Source organism: Tenrec ecaudatus, chromosome 7 (genome assembly GCF_050624435.1).
Source record: "Tenrec ecaudatus isolate mTenEca1 chromosome 7, mTenEca1.hap1, whole genome shotgun sequence".
Taxonomy (NCBI): Eukaryota; Metazoa; Chordata; class Mammalia; order Afrosoricida; family Tenrecidae; genus Tenrec; species Tenrec ecaudatus.
The window spans coordinates 166,263,377-166,288,419 of record NC_134536.1 but is presented as its reverse complement, the minus strand read 5'-3'; the positions used below and the strand labels follow the sequence as shown (position 1 = coordinate 166,288,419).

Sequence of the window (25,043 nt, the reverse complement as noted above, 5' to 3'; positions counted from 1 at the left end):
GGCACGGGGCGAGGCGGAGGAGGAGCGCGGATGCACAGAGATGAAGAACATCTGGAGTGGGAGTTGCACATCTGGTCGCGGAGTTCGCCTGCCCCGCCCCCGCCCTCTCCTTCACCGCGTCCCAGTCACTTCCTGTCCGGGAGCAGTAGTCGGTGTTGTTTTAACCCCCGCAGGACCGAGTTAGGGGTCCGTGGGCAAGGGGCGGGCTCAGGGAGGGTAGGTGATGGGGAATGAAGGCCGGGTACCCACATCCCCAATAAAGCCCGGTAAACTCAGCGGAGCTGTGCTTCTTCGAGTGACCGCGGGGAGCGGCTGCGCAAGGGTCCGGCGAGGGAGGGGTTCGAAGGGCAGGCTGCACGCGGCCCCCCAGGTCCCGCCCAGACCTGGGGCATCCCGGGACCCCTCCCCCGTGCCCTCGGCGGGTCCTACCGAAACTCGGCGGGCGCGCAGTGTTGAGACGCCCCCCACGGGGGCCCCGGGCTAAAAGGGAGGCCCCGGAGCTCCGGGGAGAGGGGGAAAGGGGGAAATTTGAGAAACGAGCCTCTCGGGGAGAACCAGACAAACCGGGTTCGGGCGAGGCGGGCGCAGCCGCCAGGGCGGGGCCGGGTCTGGGGCCCCGAGAGTGGGGGGCGGGCTGCGGGCGGGAGGGGGCGCTCCGCCCCGGCGGCACGGGCCCTGCGGGGAGGGGTAGCACCCCGAGGCCCGTGCGCTCCGGCTCGGCCCGGCCGCCCGTGACGCGGCAGCCCGGGCCCCGACACCGACGGGAGCCCAGCCCCGAGGTCGGAGCTCCGCCCTCGGTCCCGCCCCGGGCCGGAGCCCCCAATTCTGGCGGGGCTCTGGGAAGGCAGTGCAAGACCTCCCGGGGAGGCTGAGAAGGTCCGGTCCGCGGAGGAAGAGGGGGCGCTGCCGGGTGCGGGCGGCGGGGAGCGGCCCGAGGTCGCGGGCCCGAGCCCAGGCAGCCCGCGCGCCGGCTGGGGGCGGCCCTCGAGGCCCCGCCCCTCCTGGCAGGTGCCCGCCCCCCGGCGCGCCCCGCCCCTCCTTCCCCGCAGCCCCCGCCCCCAGCCCCGGCTCCTCAACACAAACTTTCCGTCCCGCTCGCTCCCTCCTCCGCGCCCGACGCCTCCCGCTCCAGCCCGGCTCATTCCGCACATTCCGGCCAGCCCCCTCCCCACGACCCCCCTCCACGGCCCCCCTCGCCGCTCCCTCGGGCCTGGCGGAGCGGCCCGGCCGGAGCGCCCCCCGGAGCTCGGACCAGGTAAGCCGGGCGGACGCCGGGAGGAGGCCCTGCGGGGAGAGGAGGTTTGGTTGGTCGGTTCTGGATGGAGGGGGGCAGTTTAGGGGGGCTGGAGCCCCGAGCTATTGTCCGGCCCGAGCCCAAGCCCCGGATCTGGGTGCCGGGAAGTTTAGAGGGAAGGGGGGGGCAAATCTCTCCGGGAAGCCCCGCCCACTACCACTCCGCGTTGGTCCTGGGAGGTAGGGGAACCCGGGAGTGGGTCCCCCGTGCCATCTCCTGCCCTAGTGCCCGCATTTAGGGTATTAAGGGGAGGGCCCGGGAGCCGCATGTATGGGGGGCCTGCCCCCGGGGAGCTCGTCCTGGGGCGCCCGGTCCCGGGCCTCGCCGCCCTTTGGACTCCCGGCTCCCGGCCCGCGCTCTCCCGGCGCCCGCCCGGCCCCAGCTCCACGCAGGCCTCGGCCCGGCCTCGTCTCGGGCGCGCGGTGCCCGCGGCTGCGCTGGCGTGGGCAGGGCGTCTGGGGGCAAAGCTTGAGTTCTGAGCCCCAGGACAGGCGGGGGCTTCAGTTTCCCCATAGATATGCCGCCTGCGTGGGACTGGGGGTTGGGGTGCCTCCAGCGCTGAGCGCGGAGAGCAGATCCCTGAGGGGACTGGATTTGGGGCCTTCTCATAGCCACATTTCCCCGGGGATCTTGTCTAAACTTTAGAGGATTTGAAGGCAGTCGCCCCCCACCACTTCCCACCACAGTCCCCACCATTGTCAGGCCTGTCTGAAGGGGGAGGCCCAGGGGCTGCCTGTCCGTGTCTGCCTGCCCAGCACAGTCCAGGCCCTAGGGCGGTGTCATTGAGCCCCTACCCTGTCACCTTTCCGGGGAAGGAGCCCTGATCTGAAGCAGAGATTGTTGCTTTTTTTGGTGGGGGGAGCCAAAAGAGAATGAGGCCTTGGGTGAGGGCATGTAGGGGCCGCCTTGTCTATGTCTTCCCCCTCTCCAGGTGGAGGCGGGACAGGTCAGGCCTAGACTTGTAGCCCAGGAGAGCAGGGGATCCTGGTGGAGGCTGGACACAGCCTGAGGGGCCTGGTGCCCATAGCGGCTCTGTATCTGACCCCCTGCGGCTTTCTTCTCTGTATACACCCCACCCAGTGAAGACCTCCATGGCGCAGATGGATGCTAGGGCATCCAGACTCCTTCCTGTAGCTCCCTTTCCCAGACCCCTTTTCTAGGGCATGCCCCACCTCCCTGCCAGGATGCAGCTCTTTGGATTCTCAGGAGGAACTGTGATTTGTCCTCCAAGACTAGGCTGTCTGGGAAGGGTGGGCTCAGGGATCCCTGGCGCCCCTTCCTGAACAATAGGCCATGGGCCAGTGGGAGTCTAAGCTTCATGGGCCTTCTGCAGGGAGGAGGCCATAATTAACACTCACTAACACATTTGGATCAGGGAATGTATGTGAACTGTCTGAGGGGAGATGGGGAGTGGTCCTCCTGGGCTCTGTGCATCAGGGGTGGGTCCTGGGCCTTGCTTCACACCCTCAGTTTTGCACACCCCTGGGGTCTTCAGAAAGTTTGTAGGGGAAACAGTGGACGTTGAAGGGGTCTCCACACATTTTTGAAGCCACCGGATGGAGAACAGTAAAACCAGGAGATCTCTCAAACTGCGGAAGTCAAGAAGCCGGGGGGTCTGTTCCTAGCTGGGCAGCTCACCTTTCACCAACTGTGTCCTCTTGGTGGGCTGGCAGGCCTCAGTTTCCCTACTTGAAGTAGATGTCTGCCTTCTTCCTCCTCCCACTGTGGATCTGGGACTTGGTCGGGTCTGGTGGGGAGGATGAGGTTATTGAAGAAGGTGGTGAGAATGAGCCAGGGGGTGACTGAGGAGTCACTAGATCATCGGAGCGAGGCTGGAAAGGTGGCAGGTGGTCCAGGACAGGGTGGTGAGTGAAGTTGAGGAACTTGCCCTCTGAAGTGGGACTGAGGACTGGCCCTGGTGGGGTCTGGCAGGGCACATGGCACAGGTGCTACTGGTCAAAGACCACTCGAATGGCCAGCCCGCTTGCCTCCTTCACAGACCGCCCCCCCCCAGTGGAACCCCCTGAGGATGAGTATGGCAGTTAGCAGATCCCAGAAGCTGTCAGGACTGCCCTCCTCCTCCTCCCCCCTCAGGAAGGGCAGAGGGGCTCACTGTGAGGAGAGTGGAGGTGGGCCAGGTGGGATGCTGCAGCTTTCTGTGGAAGTATCCAGGGGTCACAGCCTCCTCTTCCCACAGAGACCTGTAGGAGCTGTGAGGAGTGACAGTGGGGTCAGGTTGGCGTGGGGGAGGGGGGTCTCTAGTCATGCAGCAGGGCGGTCAGCAGGTCATACTCAGCCCTGTCGTCATGGCATGGCCATGCCCTCCCCTCCTGGTGTGGTGCCAGGCTGAGGGGTGTCATCGGCAGGAGAGGAGGTTGAAGGTTCTCTCGGGGACCCCACAGGGCTAGAGAACTCAGTCCCCCTTCAGCTCTCCAGAGGAGCCTGGTGGTGCCCGAGTTAAGGTGCTCAGCTGCTAAGCAAAAGGTCAGCGGTTCGAACCCACCGGTCAGCCTCTCCAAGCAGGACCGAAATGATGTGACAGTCTGCTTCCTTCGAAGATTGAGAGCTTTTCAAATCCTATGTGGCAGTTGGCTCCACCCCGCCCTGTAGGGTCACTGTGAGTCGGGATCCACTCTAGGGCAGTGGGTTTGGGATGCTTCCGATTTATCTTTGACAGGTCCCCAAAGCCTGAGCCCTCGGGGTTTCCTAGAGTGCTGATTGTTTCCTGTGCGCCCTGCCAGGCCTGAAAGGACAGGAAGTGATAGGGGAAATGAGCGTGTGGCTGTGTGTGTGTGTGTGTGTGTGTGTCAGAGGGGGTGGGTGGGCAGTGTGGGGCTTTGAGCATGCAAGGAAGCAGCCAGGTAAAGAGTTTGTGTGTACGACTCCGACCAGCTATGTCCACGAGCCAGCGAAGCTGCATGATGACATCGTCCGTGACTCTGGCTCGCGAGTGTGTATTAGGCACTGTGTGACCATCTTGTGTTTGACCATCCCCAGCCAGAGGGACCGTGGGGTTTGGGGTCTTTCTCAGTGTGCTACACCTCACTCACCCATAAATGAGGAACACGGATACTGTGGGCGGGCCAGCCGTGTGAGTGGGGGGTGGGGTCTCGCTGTGCGTGTCGGACAGAAGCAGTGTATGGACCAGTGTGTGGTTACGATGCTGTTTGGAGGGTGAGGAGCTGTTCACTGCCTGATGCCAGGTGGGGCTGTAGGTCAGGCCCTAGGTGCATGTCAAGCAGACGAGGCAGTGTTTCTGGGTGACCTGTGATGCTTTGTAGGAAGAAACGGTGGTGCCGTGGTTGTGTGTGGGACACTGGGGACACTGGACAGGACTGTTGTGATAAGCCAAGTGTGATGAAGGCGTGTGGGTGAAACCACGCCAGAAAGAAACCCCATGTGCAGCGCTGCGTGCGAGAGAAACTGGGGTGTGCCTGAGACTGCGCCTCTGTGGGTGGCCACTATCTTAGATTGTTTGGGGCTGCCGGACAGTGTGGGTGACATCCTTGGTGGCTGTGCCAGAGAGGGTGTGGGATACAGCGTGACACATTGAGGGGGCCTATGACCCTGTAGTGTGTGGTGTCTGCATCGAGGACCGTGGAGAGGTACCGTGCAAACCCCAGAGAGGAGTGAGGTGCAAGGAATTGTGTGCGAGGGTCGGAGCAGGAGATCTTGTGACTGTCACAGGGCCTTGCCTGACCCATTGACTGGACCAATACGCAGGGTGACCCAGAGGCTGAAGGTTGGCCCACTGGGGGGTTACTTAGAGCAGGACACCATCAAGAGTGACTTGTTGACTGCGTCCCTGCGCCCCCCCCACCCCCAGCTTATCCCTCAAGGGATCCCAGGCCCCCAGCTGGGAGGGGGACAAATTGAGGAGACAGAACAGAGTCCACAACGGAGCTTGAGCCTTGAGTCTACATGCAGGGTCTACACCCCCACCCCACCTCCCCCCAGCCCTGCTCTGGGGTGGAGTGGCAGTGAGGTTGAGCTTTAGAGGAAGAGAGTCACGCCCCCCACAGCCCCGCCCCTCCACCCCACCCAGAAGCCCCTTCCCCAAGTAGTGGTGGGGGTGGAGGCCCTAGAGGCTTGATTCCCAAATTGGAAGCACATTAGTAGGCGGGGAGAGGGGAGGCGGCTCCCACCTCCTTCCTAGTGGGCTCCAGCGAATTGCTTCCTCCTGTAAAATCTAGCCCCTACTCCAGGGAAGAGGTTGCTCCCTCCCCAGCCTGGTGGGGTGTGGCCACTTGGCAGGGTCCCCCAGGAGTCCTTGAGCTGGAGGTGGGGGAGGCAGACGCTACCCCCACCCCCTGCCCTGCCCCAGTCTGGGCCCAACCAGAGCTTCTGGCAGCTGGAGAACAGCTGGGCCCTGTGAGGGAGGCTCCTCCAGCCCTCAGAACTGCCCACCCCCACCCCCTGGCCAGTCAGCCCAGCCCAGCCCAGGTTTTCGGGCAGGGGCTTTGGGATACAACTGCTAGTTTCACCCATGCCCCCCACCCCTCAAAGCGCTTGGGGTCAGGGTCCCTGCAAAAGTAGGCAGCTGCGGGCCACAAGACCCCACAAGGCCGCTAGCCCAGTGGGTTGCCCTGTGGGGCTGGGCCTGGGCAAAGGGAAGGGGTGGGTGAGGTGGGTGCCCCTCCCCCCCTTGCTGGGCTGATCTGTACCCTCTACCACAGCAGTGGATCTGGGGGGCACCCTGCCTCAGCCCTGCCCTTCCCTCCTTGGAAGGGAGGTGGGGTGGGAATGTCGAGCCTTCAGGGCCCCTGCAGCAGCCCCAGCCCTGGCTTCTCCCTCTGGAGCTGTCCAGCCAGTTCTTCCAGCAGCTCTGGCCCCAGGGTGGGGAGTGGACAGCCAGGTGCCCCTTATCTCCCCAGGGCCCCAAAGCCTGCTCACCCAGAGTCCTAGCCCCTACCCCTGTCACCACCCAGGGGTGCCTTCTGACCCTGAGGACTGAGGGCTCCCAGAGGAAGGGAGCAGGTGTGGGGTCAGGCCGAGGGAGCGGCCAGGAGGGTAGGACATCTGATAATGGTTCTGGGAGAACGGGGAGGTCCTGGACACCGCCCTGTGGTGACTAACCCCAGCCCCCAGCAGTGGCCTCCTTGTCCCTCCTCCCTGTGGGTCTGCTCTCACCTCTGGGTCTACTGTCCCTTCCCTTCATCTCCAGTCTCTGGATTTGGTTCCTCTCTCCTGTCCCCTTCCTGGCCTGCCCCTCCCTCCTCGACTTGGTCACTCCAGCCCTGTGTGTGTCCTCATCCCTCTAGGTCTCCCTCCGCCCCACCCCCACCGACACTGACCTGACACTCAGTTGAGTTGACCTCCCTGAGCTCGGGCTCACACACGCACACCACCATGCTGCCTGTTCTGTCTCTCTGCGTCTGTCCATTCATCTCTCTCTCTCTCCCTCTTAAAACCCGCATCCCAGGTTCTCCCCAATTCATGGTCCCTTCCCCACCTCCCCTCCTCCCGTCTGCCCCTCACCTGTGTTTCTCCCTCTCCCCACCTCAACCCAGCAAAGCAGAGCCTGCAGACATCTGGGCAAGTGTCAGCAAGCAGCCTGGGGACTGCCACCTCCCAAGCCCCTCTCCAACAGGGAGCCGAGACCCTGCCCCGGGCTGGGCCTCAGCCAGACCCCTCTTGACTCTTTGTCCCACCCCCCAGGCCTGAGTCACATTTTGTCTGAGCCCGGCCCCATCAGTGTCTGGGTGTCTCCCCCCCACCCCATCCCCCGCAGCCTCCACCCTGTCCTAGGGCCCCAGCAGTGACTCTCGGAATGTACCACCCCCCCAGCCCCTCCTGGGGCTGCAAGGGACTGAGAGCTTAGCCCAGCCTCGAGCTGCTGCTCACTGTGGTGACCCAAGTGGGTGCCACATCGTGGGGGAGGTCACCCTGGGAACCCACGCAGCATGCCTGCCCACACGTGCTCTCGCACACGGCTTGGTGCGGGGTCACCTGCGTGCCTCCGTGTTGGGGCCCCTGCCCACAGGCATGTCCCTGGGAGGGAGGCACTGTCATCAGCAGGGCTGTCCGGTGGTCCCGGTTCTCTCCTTGACTCATCCTGTAGCTGCCCCCTCAGCTCCCCTCCCCCTCACCAGCTGCCAGCGGTCCCAGCCAGGGGCCGCCTGCCCCGCCCCCCCCCAGTTTGTCCCAGCTCCCAAGCGCTGCTGTGTTCGCCATATTTGGCCACTGTGCTCCCTCGGGGGGCGGGGCGGGGCTGACATCACCCTGGGAAGGGGGGGCCACGGTCTGGATGAGGGGAGGCAGCCAGAGACTTGGGGGAAAGCAGAAAAGTTGCTTTCAAAAGTCCCGGGCTGCCAGGGTCCCCCATGTGGCCCGGCCCCTCAGGAGGATTTGGTGGGGACTGGGCCGTGGCTTTTTTTGAGGGGGGTTGGCGCTGGAGACAGAAGCCCGGGTAGTGCAGTGGTAAAAGCACCCCATCTTCGCTGTTTGACACCCCCCCCCGCCAGCTGCTCCCCTGTGGCAGGAGTGAAGGAGGGGTTTGGCGTTGGCTTGAGGACTCCACTAAGAGGGTCTTAGCATGTTGTGGCTTCTCTTCTAGCCCTCCCTCTGACAGATCCTGCGTCTCAGTCACCTCCACATGGAGGCCCCGGCCCCTTCCTCAGTGAGCATACCCGTCCAATCCCTTGGAGTTTTGACTCCAGGAGCTCTGCCCCAGGAGCTCTGGAGAGTCCTGGGATGGATGGGAATCTAGCCACAGGCTTCCCTGGTGAGAAAGCTCCCTCCCTCTCCCAGCTGCCCACTTGGTGGGCTAGGGTCCTGTATAGTTAGAGCTATATACAGCCATGTGTAGAGTCCTAAAAGCTCCTCCCCCACGGAGGAGCCTCTAGCCTGGGCCTCAAGCTGGACCTGGATGGCTGCCGTGGCAGCTAGAGCTACCTTGTCCATCTAGGACAGTTCTCAACCTGTGGGTCACGACCCCTTTGAGGGTCGAATGAGCCTTTCACAGGAGTCGCCCGATTCGTAACAGTGGCAAAGTGACGGTGATGAGGTAGCAATGAAAATATTTTATTTTTTTTTAGCAACAAAATAATTTTATGGTTGGGGGGTCACCACATGAGGAACTGTATTCAAGGGTCATGGCATTAGGAAGGTTGAGAACCACTGCTCTAGGGATAGAGTTTCTCTCGGTCCCGAACCATTACCCTGTTCAGTTGAGAGAATGAAGTTACATCGCTCCGGTTCAGATCTGAGCTCTAGCACTCTGCTGCTGTGTGTCCTTGGGCCAGTTCACACTTCACCTCTCTGTTCCTTGGTTTCTTCATCTGTAAAGTGGGAACAGTAACCCTGTCGGCCCCACAGCATGATGGTAAGGATTAAGTGTGTGTAAAATCTCCAGCCAGTTCCTGGCACATAGCAGGCGCTGTGACTGGTCATTGTGCGGGGGGGGGGGGCAGTCCTCTTAGTGATGCCCACCCTCAACTCAAACCTCCCCCAACAGTTAGGAGACTCCAGCCCCTATGCACTCAGCAGGGCCTGGGATTCACACCTGAGAGGAGTTACCATTTCTAACTTCTACCTGGTTCCCTACATCAGCCAGCCCCTGCCTCTGATTTCTAAGACCCCAGGACAGGGTCCCAAGGTCTGGCCATCGCAGACTTGCCAACCTATGTTCATCCCGCCCTGGGCTGACAGGGGCTTGGAGCGGGCCTTGGGGGCTGCGGGTGTTGGGAAGACTGTCTGGGTGTGTTCTGCGAGTGGAAGGAGTTCTGTAGTTTACAGAGCCCTGGCCCATCCTCAATGTGGGACAGGGCAGGGGCAGGCATGTGGGTGGTTTATGGGCTGCTGTGGGGCCGGGGAGGTGCGGGAACAGGAAGTGGAGTGGAGGGAGCGGGTGGGGTTGAGCCAGGCTGCTGGCCCGGCAGCTTCTCCACGGCTCCCTCCCAGCTCCCTACTCACCGCTTCCAGCTCCCAGCTCCTGGGGCAATTTCTGCCCCTCATCTAACTTTTTCAGCCGGGATCTCATTAGTTTCCAATTTCCAGAGGGTGAGTCCAAGCCGCGGCCTGAGCGGGATCCCTCTGGTCCTTGAGCAGGTCACACTGAGACATGCTGGTAGAGAATGTTGAGTGGAGAGGGGTCCTCCCCAGGGAGCCTCCACAGTGCCACCCCCATGCCTCTGCTCCACCTCTTGCTGTTCCAGGGCCTGGAACCGGTTCATTTCAGTTCGACCCCCTGCTGAGAACTTCCCTTTTTCCACCCCCACCCATTACCATGGAGCCCCAAAAGACAGATTCCTTATTTTAGAGAAGCAGAGAGCCTCCTTTGTCTCCCAAGGGGCAGTTGGTGGGTTTGAACCACCAACACTCAGCAGCTCGGCAGCTTAACCCACTGTGCTACCAGGCCGTCCTTTTGTACCAGCCCATTTGCTGACATGGGATCTGCATTTTAACAAACTTCCCTAAGGAGACACAGAGAGGAATCACCTTGTTCAACTTGGATTTGGGATTCCCTTCCTGGAGTGGGGAGGGGTTAGAAAAGCTAGTTCTCAGCAGGGGATCGAACCAAATAGAAGCCTGGCTTTGCTCCTTTGGCAGCTTGCAGTCCTCTGCAGCCTCAGTTTACCCCCTCTGAGTAAAGTGGCATCTCTCCCTGCTGGAGGTGTTATAGGAACTGAAGGCAGGTGAAGTGGTTTCGCCCAGCAGAAGGGGGGTGTCCATGTGAGGGGGAATGCCGATGGGCCCACAAGGGCCCTTCCCCAGTGCCATTCACCAGGTGTTAAAGGGTGACAACTTGGCCAAGACATTTTAATCGGTACAACCTCCTGGAGACCCTTTCCTCCTTTTACAAGACCAAGGCTCAGAGAGGTGAACTAGCTCATGTAAGGTTACACAGCTCTGAATACACTTGACCTCTGATGACCACCCCCCCAGGGTGGAGATGGGAATGGAGAGGGGGGTTGAGGTACAGCGAGCCACTAGGTTTGGGTCTGAGGGTGATGCTGACCCCAATCCCTCTGTCTGCCCCCAGGCTCCGACTGCCCAGTGGGCTCAGGCCCAGAGCCCAGAGCAACCAGCACAATAGCGTCCAACAGCTGGACCGCCAGCAGCAGCCCCGGGGAGGCCCGGGAAGATGGGCCCGAGGGCCTGGACAAGGGGCTGGACAACGATGCAGAGGGCGTGTGGAGCCCGGACATCGAGCAGAGCTTCCAGGAGGCCCTGGCCATCTACCCACCCTGCGGCCGGCGCAAGATCATCCTGTCAGACGAGGGAAAGATGTACGGTGCGTGTGGGGGCAGGGGGGTGGACGCTGGACAGGCCTGGGGTGGGGGGGGAGTGGCCTGACCCTCCACGCTGCTGTCCTCCCGGCAGCCCGCCCCCTCCTGCTCTCTGCCCCTCACCTAACCGGTTTGGCGAAGTCCTGAGAGGAGGCCTGAGGCTGCCAGCCCGCCACAGGCGAGTCTGGGCGTGTCAGCCTGTGTGTCCGGATCCTCCGCCTGCCCGCCCCACCCGCTGCCTCCTCATAAACAAGCTAGGCTTGCCCCCTGCCAGAGCACCGCCCACACCTACACCCACGGCCCCGCCCCGCACTGGCCCAGAGGTTTCGGGGTGACTCAGTGGGCCAAGGAAACTGGGTCAGTCCAGCCTGCTGCTGCCGGCCCTGCGAGAGTGCAGGAGATGGGGCAGCCCCAGGGTCTGGCGTTCCCAGTCTCCTCCTGTGTGTGCTGTGGGACTGCAGGGGCGGTGGGAATGCCAGCGTGGTGACAGGGCTGGAGACAAACCCTTCCCCCCAATCTCTTGCTCTCAGGGGCCACCTCCTGCCTCCAGAAGGGAGCGTCCCTTCTTGTTCACAAATACACACACACACCCAACCCACCCAGGGTTCTCCCGGAGTTGCATTTTGGGGATAACTCAGCCCTTCTGGGCCTGACCCCTTGCCAGCTCTCCCAGCAGACCCTGGCTGAGTGAGGCAGGCCCTGGGCCGTCCCCTCTGGAAGGGGAGACACGGGGTCTGGAGGGGCAAGCATTTCCACAGCCCAAGTCCCTGCCCTTGCTCCCTTTGCCGTGGCCACCCTTAGCACCACCAGCACCCCACGCAGGGGGAGGCAGATGTGCCTGGCACCTTCCACAGGGTAGGGGCTGCCTGCCCCACTGCTCCCTCCCAGTTGGCTGGGACAGGCCCCAGGCGTATTTTTAGACAGAGTGTAGGAGGGGAGTAGGGAAGGGAGGAGCAATTCTGGTTCTGTCATGGCATAAGAATTTAAAGAATGTGGCCATTCTGGGGAGGCCATGGGGTTGGGGGACAGAGGGCTTGAACTTGGGGGGTAAGAGGGGTATTCCCTGAAGATGCCAACATCCACTTAGCTGTGTGCCCCTAGCACCTTCCTCATGGTGCTGAGCCCTGGACAGGACCAGCTTCTTTGTGCACTACGCCACTCCCCCCCAGCCCTGCCCCAGGCTGACCGGCACCCAGGTCCCCTCCCACAGAATGGGAGAAACACTGGTACCAGGAGGCATGCTCAGTGGGATGGGACACGGCATGGACTGTCAGAGCAGGAGGCATGTTGGAGACTGACCAGCCCTTACTGCCCCATTGAGCCAAGAGAGGAAGGGGGACTTGTCCAGGGTATTCCCCAAGGCAGGGATGGAACTGGAACAGGCCGGAGGGCAAGGCTTGCCCACATGCTTGCGTGTGAGCATGTGCACACGCACGGACTTGGAGGTGGGAGGTTGGGTGAGAAGGTGTGGTGTGCCTGGAGAGGCCCCCGGGCCCCCGCACACACAGCCAGCTGTCCTGCTGTCCTGTGACCACACCTGGCCCTGCCTGTCTGTCTGCAGGGAAACCTGTCTGGGCCACTGCACACAGTTCCACCCTGCCCCCTTCCTCTTCTGCCCCGAAGCCGCCCCTGCTGCCTCCTACAGATCCCCCACCCCCACCCCTATGAACAGCTTCCCCAGCCTCCAGGCCTTTGCTGCCCTGTTCCTGCCCCTAGGGGCAGTTGGCCAGAACAGGGCCGGGGGGCCAAGAGAGAGCACTATTCTGAGGTTTCCCTGGGATGGGGGCTCTCCAGCTGCCAGCCCCACCTTTTGCCCCCTCCTCACTGGTCTCCACCCTCCCCCCCAGGTCGGAACGAGCTGATCGCACGCTATATTAAGTTGAGGACAGGGAAGACTCGGACGAGAAAGCAGGTAAAGAGAGGCGCGTGCTGTGGCCCCTCTGCCCCTCCCGTGCGTCAGCTTGACCCCTGCCCTTACTCTTGAGAGATGCCTGCCACGCGTCTTAGAGGGGGGGATTCCCCTCTGACCGCCCCACCACCACCACCCAGGTCTTTGGCTCAGAGACTGTGAGGAAAACCCATGGCCGCTGCCCAGAGGAGGCCACTGGCCCATCAGGGAGACTTGGACGGTCTGTCCCTGGAGGCTCTTCTCGGGTCGACTCTGTTCTGTGGTTGGGGTTTGGGGGTGCGCTTCTCTTCCTTTTGTGTGTGTTTTTCAGTGTGTGGGACCCAGGATCGGTAAATCTATAGACAGTAACTGATTTGATTGATTGATTGTTGGGTCTGGGAGGGGGGGTTGGAGGGAAACGGGGAGTTCGCAGCAGTGAGTGGGAGAAGAAAGAAAATGCCGGGGACCTGATTGTGGTGACGACTGTCCAGCCCTTTTATTATGACCAAACAACTGAAGAGTAAGGGGGTAGGGTGGGGGGAACACAGTGATCCAGGCAGGGGAAGGAAAGAAGTCCCTTCAGGCGGAGGTAACTGCTCCAACAGTAATGGGCTGAGCCCACTCAGAGTGGACTGTCCACTGGTGTGCCAGGTCCCTACCGCAGCCCTTCAAGCCATGTTGTCCTGGTGTTCCTCTCTCAGATGAGGAGCCTGAGGCACAGGGAAGTCAGTAACTTGCTCAAGGTGAATCACCAGCTGGTAGGTGGTGAATCAGGGTTCAGCCCCCTGAGCAGGAAAGAGTCATTCTGGCAGCGGTGAGATGGGGTGGGGTGGGGTGGAGGGTGGGGAAGGGGTGAGGAGACCTGAAATGTGACTAGAGGCAGGTTTCCCCTGGAGGTCGGTGGGGGTCACCGAAGGGTAGATCAGGGACAGCAATGTGCAGATGGCCTGGGGCAGCACAGCGGATGAATTGAAGACCAGGAGAGATAAGGGAGGCTGGACAGGAGACTGCAAGCATGGTCATGGCAGACTGAGACGGGCAGGGAAATGGAGCAAAACGGTGGTCATTTTCAAGGGGCCTCCTGTCCAGAAAGGCAGCACGTGGCAGCCGGACCCCAAAGGAGGAATGTGCTGAACCGAGTTCCAGTTGGACTGCCTTGGTAGTCCTGTAGGTTTAGGCATTGCACTGCTAACCACAAGGTCAAAGGTTCAAACCCCCCCCTCTCCCAGCTGTTCTGCAGGAGAAAGATGGAGCTGGCTCAGAACTCCTCTAAGTCAGAATCAAACACCCCCCACCCCCGTGGTGGTGGGTTTGGGCTAGGGATCAGTCAGGGTGGTGCCTCTGAAAGTCCTGGAGCTGAGAGGGCAGGGCTGGAGGCCAGAGCCGAAAGTCCTGGAGCTGAGAGGGCAGGGCTTGAGGCCAGAGCCTGGAACTAACTGTCCTCACAACTTCCAGCTCTGGGAGGATTTCAACTGTGCACCGACACTACCTAGACCCCGGTGCGCGCACGACAGGCGGGCCTCTCCCGTCCCCACAGGAAGGTTCTGAGGCCCCACCCAGGGTGGGAAAGGGAACCCATCCCCTCCTCTGCCCAACCACTCATTAACCACCTCCCAGCTCCAGTTACACAGCATTTGTTCGGGCAGCGCCTTCTTGAGCAACGACTGTTCTAGGCGCGAGGGCTCCGGAGGGAACTGGACAGCCCAGAGCCCCGGCTCCTGGGAGTGGGGGGCCCCAGGAGAAGTAGTGCCTGCCCCATGGGTGGAGAGTCTGGAGCTCGGTGGGCAAACCCCTGGGCTCCTGTAACCGGCTCTCCACCTCGAAGGGCGGTGCTTCCTCGCTGTTCAGTTCATTAATGCGTGGAGACACTTCAACAGGAAGCACAGTGGAAGGATTGGCTCCTGGTGTTCATTAGGGGTGCTCTCAGTGTGATCTACGGAGGACCCATATGGCCCCAGCCACCTTCCGTCAGCCACTGCCGGTTTGACCAGCAAGCAGCTCTCCAGGGGGCCTGCTGGTGGGACTGTCGCGAGTCCCTCTAAGGAGACTCCGCGGGGCAGTTCCCTCGCAGTGACCCTATGGGACAGGGTAGAACTGCCCCTGTGGGTTTCTGAGGCCGTGACTCTCCACGTGGGTAGAAAGCTTCGCCCCAGGGGGGGTCCTTAAGCTTAATTTCCTCCCGAGCCATAAGTTTCATTTCAGTGTGGCAGGGGAGCCCACGCTTGGGTCCATCCAACTTGAGCGCTGCATCTCCGGGGCTTTGCTCCCCTGCATACGCTCAGTGACCAGAGAATCCACATCTAACCCCTTAGGCGCAGCATTTTTAAAAATCATTTTATTGGGGGCTTGTACAACTCTTATCACACTCCATCCATCCATCCATTGTGTCAGGCACATTTGTACATTTGTTGCCCTCATCATTCCCAAAACATTTGCTTTCTACTTGAGCCCTTAATATCAGCTCATTTTCCCCCTCCCTCCCCACTCCCCCTCCCTCATGAACCCTTGAGGATTTATAAATTATTATTGTGTCGTATCTTACACTGTCCCATGTCTCCCTTCTCTGCATTGTTAGCACTCTTTGCAGCGAGAATTCAGACCTCTTTGGGCCGCCAGCCCTGGGTCCCATCCCACTTTTGGCCGCGGCACACCTCCCCCTCCCCCATTGTAACATCCTCGGAAGGGCACGCACTGCTTCTGCAGAGTGATGGCTTTCTAATACTTGGCGACTTTCGGGATATGCCTGCTCTTGATGGCCTGGGCAGATTCATGGGTGTGACCCAAAGATTGGACCTTTTGATTTGCATGATGTTGGTGGGGTTTTCTGGGTCAAGTGAGTAGCAAACAGCAGATCACCCCAGGCTGCTATGGCTAAGGCTCTTTAACCACGCCCTCAAGCGGTCACATGAGTAAGAATCTACTGGATGGCCAGGGCTATGGGTTTAGGGACTGGGGTAGGGGGTGGGGGGTTGTAGTCCCAAGCCAGGAACCAGCACGCCCAGCACACCTCACTCTTGCTGGGAGACATATTTGCCGGAGCCCTGGTGGTGTAGTGGTTACATGTTGGCCTGCCACCTGAACGGTCAGCAGTTCAAAACTACCAGCCGCTCCAGAGGAGGAAGACAGGGCTTTCTACTCATGACAGTTTTGGAAATCCACAGGGGCAGTTCTACCCTGCCTGTAGGGTGCCTGTGAGTTGAGGGAGGGAGGGAGCTAAGTGCTAGAGGCTAGACTTAGGGAGTCCTGGCCCCTTTGTCATGCAGGTGAAAGGGGTGAGCAGCCCCCTTCCCGCCCCCCCATCACCCACAGTCCAGGCTCATCCCTGCTCATGAAGAGGCTACCAGCTGTCAGCAAGCTTAGAGTTCACCAAGCTACTGCCCTTTGCAAGGCCCACACCCCTCTTTTGTAGAATTCTGGATTTTTATACCTAGTATCCCCCACAAAGGCCACCAGCTCAGCCTGTGGTCCTAAGGACAGGGCGGGTCTTGGTGTGCCGCTGAGCGTCCCCAGCTGACTAGGAAGATTTATTTGGACATTCTTATTTCTGTAGGTGACACGCGAGCCTAACTTTCACCCATCTCTGGGTGGGTGAACCTTTGTGACATCTGCCTGTGGTTTAAGGGAGAGGCCGCTGGGGTGGGAAGCCCTGCACTGGCACTTGCAGTGTGACCTGGAGTTAGGGCGCTGCCTTTTCTCCCCCTGCCCGTGGACCTGTGTCTGGCTGGGGCTGCAGTAGCATGAGGCTGTCCACGCCCATAAAGAGTAGGGTCTCTGAAACCCACAGGGGCAGCTCTACCCTGTCCTATAGGGCCGCGGTGAGGCGCTTGGACTCGATGTCGGCGAGTTTGGAGGCAGGGCCTGCGTCCTGGGGGCTGGGTAAGGAGCACTCAGGTGTTCTACCTGAGCAGCAGGGGAGGCGGTTCAGCTTGTGCAAAAAGAGACTTTCTTTGTGGGAGTAAAGCCAATTTGCCAAGAAGGCCAACCACAGTCGCTGGTAATGAAAGTCTGAGGCTGCCTAGCGGTGCCGGTGCTTCCTGGTAAGACAAAGGCACTTGGGTTCCCCCAGGCTTGGATCAACTCAGATTTCAAAAATCTGCCCAAGGCTCCTACTGTGAGCCTCAGTAGGTTATCAGGACAGGCCTCAGGGAGGAGGCTGCTGGGAAAGGAACCCCATTCAAAGCTCCTACTGTATACATGAGAAGGAGCCCGGGTGGTGTAGTGGTTGTAGCTTGGGCTGCACTGCAAGGTCAGCAGTTCGAAACTGCTGATGGGTTCCAACATCAGCTCATGGGACAAGGGCTTTCTACTCCCTTAAAGTCACTGTGTTGGAAACGCACGGGGCAGTTCTGCCCAGTCTTCATCGACTCTGTGGCAGTGTTTGGTTTTGGTTTGGGTATGCCTGTGCAGGTGTTGGCAGTCCCGTGGTAGGATTCCCACCTTGCACGTGGAAGGCCCAAGTTCAGTTCCTGGCTAATGCATCTCCCGTGCATCCACTTCACCCCTCCCCACCCCCCAGCTGCCAGTGGAGGCTTGCTTGCTGCTCAGGTGCTGGACTGGTATCACAGGAGCATCTAGAGTGAGAGGTTAGGAAGTAAGACCTGGTTACCTGGAAACCCTGTGGATCAGAATGGTGTGGTCCCATTGTGCATGGGCTTACCCTGTGTCGGGGCTCGCCCGATGGCAGTTTGTACATCTGTATACTGGCAGGACTGGGCTGGCCGGCGAGGTGGTAGGGTAGGTGGAGGACACACGGGGAGAGCTTGGATGAATACCAGGTGAAAAACCCTCCACTGTGAGGCAGGGGGGTTTCCTCTGGCGTACACAGACCCCGACACTGAGCACATGACTTGACCAGTAAGGCTTGGGTGGGCCCTCTGGGTGGTTAGGTGGACAACCCACACCACTGTACACAGTGGTCCTGAAAGGCGCTGTAGGTTCTTGTTCAGGGCAAAGGCAAGAACAGAGTTGGCAGGCCAACGAGGTGTATGCCCACCGGGCCCCCAGTTCCCATCCACCCCACCCCCAAGATGAGGGTAGGGGTGCCCCTTGTCTGTGGCCAGGCCATACCTCCTCACTGTATGTTTTCCTCTCTGGTGGGCGCGGGGCGGCCCCTAGGTGTCCAGCCACATACAGGTTCTAGCTCGGAAGAAGGTGCGCGAGTACCAGGTTGGCATCAAGGTATGTTGGGCAGCTGGCTGGGGCCTGCAGCCCTTCCTGGGCCCCGCCATCTGTCTGCCCGGCTCGGGCTCCGCTGGGACCAGCTCTCCAGCTCCACGCGCCTCTCTTCTGGCTGAAGCTCTTGCCTCGCATCTGCTCTTTCTGCTTGCTCTTGCTCTCTCTCTCCCTCCACAGGTCTCTAGCCATTTGCAGGTTCTAGCCAGGCGGAAATCTCGGGAGATTCAGTCCAAGCTGAAGGTACGGCGTCCCCTGCCTCTGGCCTAGCCCTGCCATGCTCCTGCCTTGGACCCAGACTTGTTGCTGATCTCTGGCCACAGTCCAGAGCACAGCAAGGACTGGAGGACCGTGAGAAAGCTTTGAAAACATAATGACCGCAGGTCACCCAGAGTCCAGCCTCAGGTGATAGATACCTGGACACAGCGCCTCAGAACTGAGCAGTCGGCCAAGGGACTAGCCAGATCTACAGAGAGAGAGGGAGGCAGGCCATCTGGGGCCACTTAGGTCCCCCATCTCTCCTTTACTCCGCTTTCCTTTCCCGCCTTCCCCTCATTGCTGCTTGCTCGTTGCATGGGGACGTCAGTCAACTGGGTGGGCAGGCGGGAGGCATTGGGGGCTACAGCGGTGGACACCACAGCTGCCTCTCAGTCCTGGCCTCTGAGCCTGCCGTGGAGGGCCTGGGCCCGAGTCCAGGGCCCCCAGGAGGCGGCCTCGCCTCTCCCTGCCCACAGCTGCTCTGGTGATAGGCTGCCCAGCCCCTCCCCTGTCCCCTCTGCTGTAACACAGCTCCAGAGGACACGGCCAGTCGCAAGGGAGTGCCAGCCTGGACAACTGTCTGGGTCTCTGTCCCGCACCTCCCCTTCCAGGGCACCCCCGGCCAGCAAGCACTCCCTAGGGGTGTGTAGCATACTGGGAGGCATGGGGGCGGCTCACAGCTGGTTCTAAGCCTTTCTGGCCTCTGTGGGAGCTGGGGGCCAGGTGGGCATTGGGTGGGGGGGAGGGGGGAGGCTGTGCCCCACCCTCACCCCATGAGCCTTTCTCTGTGTTTCTTCTAATCCATCCTCCTTGTTCTCTTTGCAGGCCATGAACCTGGTAAGTAGTGTGGTCCTTCCTCTGCCTGGGAGGGGGGCGGCTTGACACTGGGTCTAGCATGCAGGCTCTGGACCGTGGAATCAGTTTGGCTTAGAGTTACACACCAGGCAGCTATCCTCTGGGTCAGCAGTTTGAAACCACCCACCACTCCTCGGGACCTGAGGCCTCTGTACAGAGTTACTGTATCAGAGACCCACGGGGACTGCTCTACCCTGTCCTAGGAGGTCACCATGAGTCAAAACCGACTTGAGTGAGTTTAGTTTCTCAGCGACATCTTAGTGTAGTTATTTCATGGAAACATGTGCCACAACAGTTCCTTCTCCCAGGGCCCTCATTTTCTGTGATCGGTGGCTGTGGCGACACTTGCCCGTCGTGTCCAGCATCCTCGCCGTCCTCGTCCAGCTGGTTCACCTCTGACCCTTGCTGCCCTCCCTCCCCAGGGCTCTCCCCTGCGCTTTGAAACAGCAGGGCCAGTCAATTGGGTCTTAGATGAATTTCCTTTTTCTTTTCCAAGGAGCATACTCATTACTTTGGGGGTCAACCAGTTAACTTAGTTTAAAAGTGGTGGCGTTTGAAAAATAATACAAAGCAAAGCAAGAAAATAGTACAAAGCAAAATATTCCACAATCCCTACAGGTCTAATTCAGAAGCATTCTACACTGTGCCCCCACCGTGAGTGTAAACCCTTCCTGGTTAGCCTTACAGGTAGGGAGCAGCATTTCTAAAACGGAAAGAAGGGACAGAAGCTGCCGCCATAGCGTGCCTCAGTCACCTGGACCTGTCACCCGTAGGTTACCGGGCCCACCCCCGGGCCTCTGCTTCTGAGTCAGGGGCCTGAGAGTTTGCATCTCTGATGCCGTGGTGCCAACGGGCCATACTTGGGAACCCCTGAGGAAACAGACTATAGATGGGGAGAGGTGTTGGGGCACTCCGGGGTTACAGACTCCAGCAGTGTCCCGTGGGAGTCGTGGTGGTAGGGGGAGCACACACTGGAGGAAGGGCTCAGAGGGTGCAGGGTCTCCCTCGGGACCACACAGCAGAGCCAGACCGAAATCAGGACTTGGACAAGCCCTGATGGCCTGCTCTTCTGGTCTCTGGCCCTTCCCTTCCCCAGGACCAAGTCTCCAAGGACAAAGCCCTCCAGAGCATGGCGTCCATGTCTTCTGCCCAGATCGTGTCTGCTAGTGTGCTGCAGAACAAGTTCAGCCCGCCCTCCCCTCTGCCCCAGGCCGTCTTCTCCACTTCCTCTCGGGTACAGGGGTCCTGGGAGGCAGGCCGGGTGGGTGTCTCTGAAGGGCGGGGCTCTGCTGGGGTTCCTGGGCACTGAGGGGCCTCTTGGCTTTGTCCCGTCCCCGCAGTTCTGGAGCAGCCCCCCTCTCCTGGGACAGCAGCCTGGACCCTCTCAGGAGTGAGTATCGCGGCTCGCCCTTCCCAGCCCCTCTTCCTTCCGGGGGCACCAGGCAGGGCCTTCTCCCCAGCAACGGCTGAGCAGTTGCCATTGGACAGTCGAGAGACGGATGGAGGCTGCAGATCCACTTGTCTGTGGATCCTTGTGCTTGCTCATTTATCAGCCCACTCACTTGCTCATTGTCCATCCCTCGGTTTCTTTCCCCCCCCCCCCCCCCCGGTGAACCTCAGAGTCAAGCTCTCCGCTGAGTTAGGGAGTCAAGTGTTCATGCTCAGTGTCTTCATTTCTGGGTCCACTTTGGTCGCAAAGCACCCCCCTGGCAGCTTAATGAGCCGCTCACTTGTCTGTGGGGAGCGGGGCTGCGGGGGTGGGGCTGAAGCGAGGCAGCTGCCGCAGGATTGCCCTTGTGATAAGATTTGAAGCTGACAGGAGGGCGGTGGGGTGCGGTGTGGTGTGTCAGCCTGCACTGCTGCCCGGGAGAGGCGCAGTGGGTCCCTGTCGGGGTCTGGGATGCGGGCTGGGCCAGGTGGGCGCCTCTAATCAGGCTGTGTTCTGTTTGCAGCATCAAGCCGTTTGCACAACCTGCCTACCCCATCCAGCCGCCCCTGCCCCCGACGCTCAGCAGTAAGTCCCAGCAGAGTGTGTGTGTTTGTGTGTGTGTAAGGGTGTAAGGGAGGGGGTGGTGGCATGAATAGGGGCTGATGGGGTGGGGGGTTAGCCCAGGAACTGGCCCCTCTGCCTTTCACAGTCTTACTTCTAGAACTCTGGCACCACATCTGCACCCACAGCCAACACACGCTCCTAAAGCACAGCCACACAGAAGCTGCACGTTTATTTAGATGGGACACACACACGCTCGCACAAACACACCAGGGCTGCAGGTTCCTTTGTCTTTCTCGCCTGCGTGTTCCATGTGAACACACACCAGTAGTGGGACCTGGAGGAATGGGCGGTGCAGGCCAGTGGGTAGTGCACTGTGCAAGGCCGCCTGGCCCAGGGGGCTGTTTTCCGGTTGCATGAAGGCTCCGTGTAAGCCAGGGCTGCCCCCGTATGCAGATGTGGTCCTCTCGCCCCACAGGTTACGAGCCTCTGGCCCCGCTGCCCCCGGCCACCGCCTCTGTGCCCGTGTGGCAGGACCGCACCATCGCCTCATCGAGACTGCGGCTCCTGGAGTACTCGGCCTTCATGGAGGTGCAGCGTGACCCCGACACGGTAAAGTGTTTGCGAGATCGCAGGCGCCCTCTGGCATGGTGACCTGGCCCCGGCGCCTCTGCTGAAGGTGGAGGCCCCTCGGACTCCTGGGGATGGAGGCCCGGCCGTTGCCCCTGCGGATGCTCTCCTGACCCCCGTCCTGGGCCCTCCCCACAGTACAGCAAACACCTGTTTGTGCACATCGGCCAGACCAACCCCGCCTTCTCCGACCCGCCCCTGGAGGCGGTGGACGTGCGCCAGATCTACGACAAGTTCCCCGAGAAGAAGGGTGGCCTGAAGGAGCTCTATGAGAAGGGGCCCCCTAACGCCTTCTTCCTCGTCAAGTTCTGGGTGAGCACCCATTCCTGCCCGTGGCAGCCAGCGCCCTGGGCCACCCCACTGACCCTGGGAGCAGTGGCTCCTGGGGAGGGGGGAGGACACCACGGCGGCTCCCGTGGACACACGCGCCCTGCTGCCACTCAACAGGCCGACCTCAACAGCACTATCCAAGAGGGCCCCGGGGCCTTCTACGGGGTCAGCTCCCAGTACAGCTCCGCTGACAGCATGACCATCAGCGTCTCCACCAAGGTGTGCTCCTTCGGCAAGCAGGTGGTGGAGAAGGTGGAGGTAAGCGGGGGCCTGGGCAGTAAGGGGGCCTGGTCTGCAGCAGGCAAGGCGGGGTCACAGCTTCCCGGGGACTCTCCGCAGACGGAGTACGCCCGGCTGGAGAATGGCCGCTTCGTGTACCGCATCCACCGCTCGCCCATGTGCGAGTACATGATCAACTTCATCCACAAGCTGAAGCACCTGCCCGAGAAGTACATGATGAACAGCGTGCTGGAGAACTTCACCATCCTGCAGGTGAGGCCTCGGGGCGGGGGCCTCCCTCGCAGCTGGCCGGGCCCGCTGCTCAGATGGGAAGACTGAGGCCTGCTCGCATGTGGCCTCGTGCTGCCTGACCGTTGGAATCTTGCTCCTGCCCCTAGGTGGTCACAAGCCGAGACTCCCAGGAGACCCTGCTGGTCATCGCGTTCGTCTTCGAAGTCTCCACCAGTGAGCACGGGGCCCAGCACCACGTCTACAAGCTGGTCAGAGACTAGGGTGCCTCCCACCCCCCAGCAGCAGGATCCAGGACAAGCATCTTTGCCACACACCTGCCTGGCACCCCTGGGGGGGATCCAGGATGAAGACGCATCTGCCTGCCAGGCCTCAAGCCCAGGTCCCAGGCGCAGCCTCACCTGCTCCCACCACACACACTCCCTGCCACTGTTCTGCGCTTTACTTGTGGGAGAACCCGGCAGGCTCAGCAGGAGGGGCAGCCTGCCTCGGGCCTGCACTGCCAGCCCCTGCCTCAAATGGCCTCCGAGAGGCGGGCTGGCTGGGGAGTGTGGCAGGCGACTGAGGGTAGGATGAGCCAGAGGGGATCGGGTGGAGCGGCATCCAGAAGGGCAGTGTCCGGTGGAGAGAGAGGCACCCACACTCCTTTGCACCTGCTGTGGTTCAGGCCCCTGCACAGCTCATCCCCACCCCCCGCCCGGGCCCCACGAGATAAGGGTTGGGTCTCCAAGTTTCCAATGAGACTTGGAGAAACTGTAACACCACACCCAGAAGGTGGGCATGTGGGCAGAGCTGGAGGTCTCCCTGCAGGGCGCTTGTCCTCAGAGCCCAGGTTGACTACCTCCCTGGAGCAGTGTCTGGCCATAGGGGGATGGGGAAGAGAGGAGAGGTCTGTTCTGGAGAGCTGGGTCAGACAGGAAGAGGAATGGGGGGCTCCTGAGGGGTCAGAACAGAGCACCTCCTCCCGAGTCCCTCAGTACGGGGCACCAGGTGTGTGTGACCAAGCAGGAAGAGGGGAGCAGGTACTAGGCCAGCCAAGGCCTAGGAGAGCCTCTGAGCCCTCCGGCCCAGAGTGGGTGCCAAGCCTTCCAGCAGCCTCCCGAAGGGGGAATGCCCTGGAGACAAAGCAAGCTTAGGATCGGAAATAGGATCTGGGACCACAGAGCCCAGAGCAGCTGCCCTGAAACCAGGGCTGGCAGAAGACGTGACTGTTCCCTCTCCCTGTCCTTGTGCTGGTTGACCCCGACCTGGACGCCACTCCCTTAAGTTCTACCCCCATCCCAGTCTCCCTGGCCTGGAGCAGCAGCGCTTCCCAGATCCAGTTCTGGGACTGAAGGTTAACCCTTGCCCTGCTGCCCCTGCCCAAGATGCAGGACCCCCACCACTCCCCCCCAGCCGGCTAGGCCTGTTCAGCAGCCACCTGTGGGTGGGGCTGGCCCCCAGGCACCAGCGACCTCTGGGTATTTATGAGTTTCAAATGAAGTACTGTGCTTCCCTTGCTTCCCCTCCACCCGCCCGCCCAGCTCCTGAGCTTCCGGAAGGCCCTCACCGTCTGCATGTCGCTCAGGCCACCTCCCGGCCCAACCTCGGTTTTATAATGTATATTATATATATTTTTGTGTATTTTTTAAATCCAGCTGTGATGGGATGTATCATAAATGCAGTGCAGGACTGGGGCAGCCCCCAGGCCCAGCTCCTGCTGAAAAAAAAAAAAAAAAGATTAAAGTTATTTGTTTGTGGGTCAGTCGTGTGGCCAGCTGCATGCCTTCAGGTTCCTCCTGGCAGCCACTCTGGAAGGGCTGGGGTGTTCCTGGCCAATGTTCCCCTTCTCTCAGCTCACCCCGTCTCTGGACAGGGGCGACCGGAGATGAGCCCTCCCCACACTCCAAATGTGCCACCAGAGAACTCCAGAAAAGCCGGGCCGAGCCCAAAGCGCTCTCGTGTCCCCATACAACGGGCAAGTGGACACTTCTCCTTTCCATTCCAAAGGTAGCTGGGTTTGAGCCTCAGGTAGACAAGCTTTTTAATTTAGAGCCTCGGGCAAATCTCTTGACACCACACCTGTTAGAGGACACACCTGTGGATTCTTTAGAGAAGTCGATAATCTGGGTAGGGCTCATCTGTGTAGTGTCTCCCCTCAAGGATCTGAGGTCGTGAACATGTCAATCAAAAGCTCCCTGCTATCGAGTTTAGTCCAGGTATAAGAGAGTTTGTAACATTGAAAGATAAAAGTGATCAGCTATAATACTTTTGAAACAAAAGATTTGCCAGCTCCAACGTTGCTCCGGCCCCCTTCTGCTACTGGTGGCGCCCAGAGTGTGCTTGGTGTGGCCTGAACACACCCAAGGACACACTGACAGGGGGCAGCCACGGCCAGCTGCTGGTGCAGGTGGTTGTCACCTCACCAAACGAGGTGGGCTGCAGGCCCGCACCTGTGACGGTGGAGTAGGGCTGAAGCCAGGCTCCCTGGTGCTTTCAAGCCGAAGAGCCCATCGTGGTGGTTCTTTTGCTGGAGACAGTGAGGCTGAGGTGAGATGCCCTGTCTGGCAACACCAGGATTTGAACCAGGTCCGTCTGTCCACCCCGGTGCTCCTGGCCGCCCCGTGTATGTGGGAGGAGACCTGGGCTCCGCAGGGTTCCAGCAGCTGGTTGGTTGGTTTAAATACATCGCCATCCTCTTCTGAGCCCCAGCTGGGTGGACTGACCTCCAACCTTGTGGTGAGGTGTGGACTCCCCACGCCTGGTCCAAGTGTTGTGGCCCTGTGCCTCGTCAGGTGGCCTATGATCTTGGTGGCAAGCATTGGGCTGGATGCTCCCCCCCCCCCCCACTGCTCTTTAACCTTCACACCGCGTTCCCACTGCCCTCCCGTGCATTCCAACTGGGGTGAGGCTGTGAGACCGAGCACCCCGCTCCTTAAGGTGTTGGAG

The 25,043-nt window shown here is 60.6% G+C and overlaps 1 protein-coding gene across 1 annotated transcript; it reads left to right on the top strand.

Annotated features, from left to right (window-relative positions):
- Window positions 1-738: 738 nt before the first annotated feature.
- TEAD3 (TEA domain transcription factor 3) lies at window positions 739-23,859 on the top strand (the record flags this gene model as incomplete). The annotated part of the gene is made up of 13 exons (XM_075553849.1): window positions 739-1,255; window positions 10,278-10,529; window positions 12,372-12,436; window positions 17,528-17,590; window positions 18,668-18,679; window positions 19,794-19,931; window positions 20,038-20,087; window positions 20,650-20,711; window positions 21,166-21,299; window positions 21,456-21,629; window positions 21,765-21,905; window positions 21,987-22,139; window positions 22,265-23,859. Coding segments are annotated over 13 exons (1,875 nt in total), but the record flags the coding sequence as incomplete, so codon positions are not given.
- Between the last annotated feature and the right edge of the window lie 1,184 nt (window positions 23,860-25,043).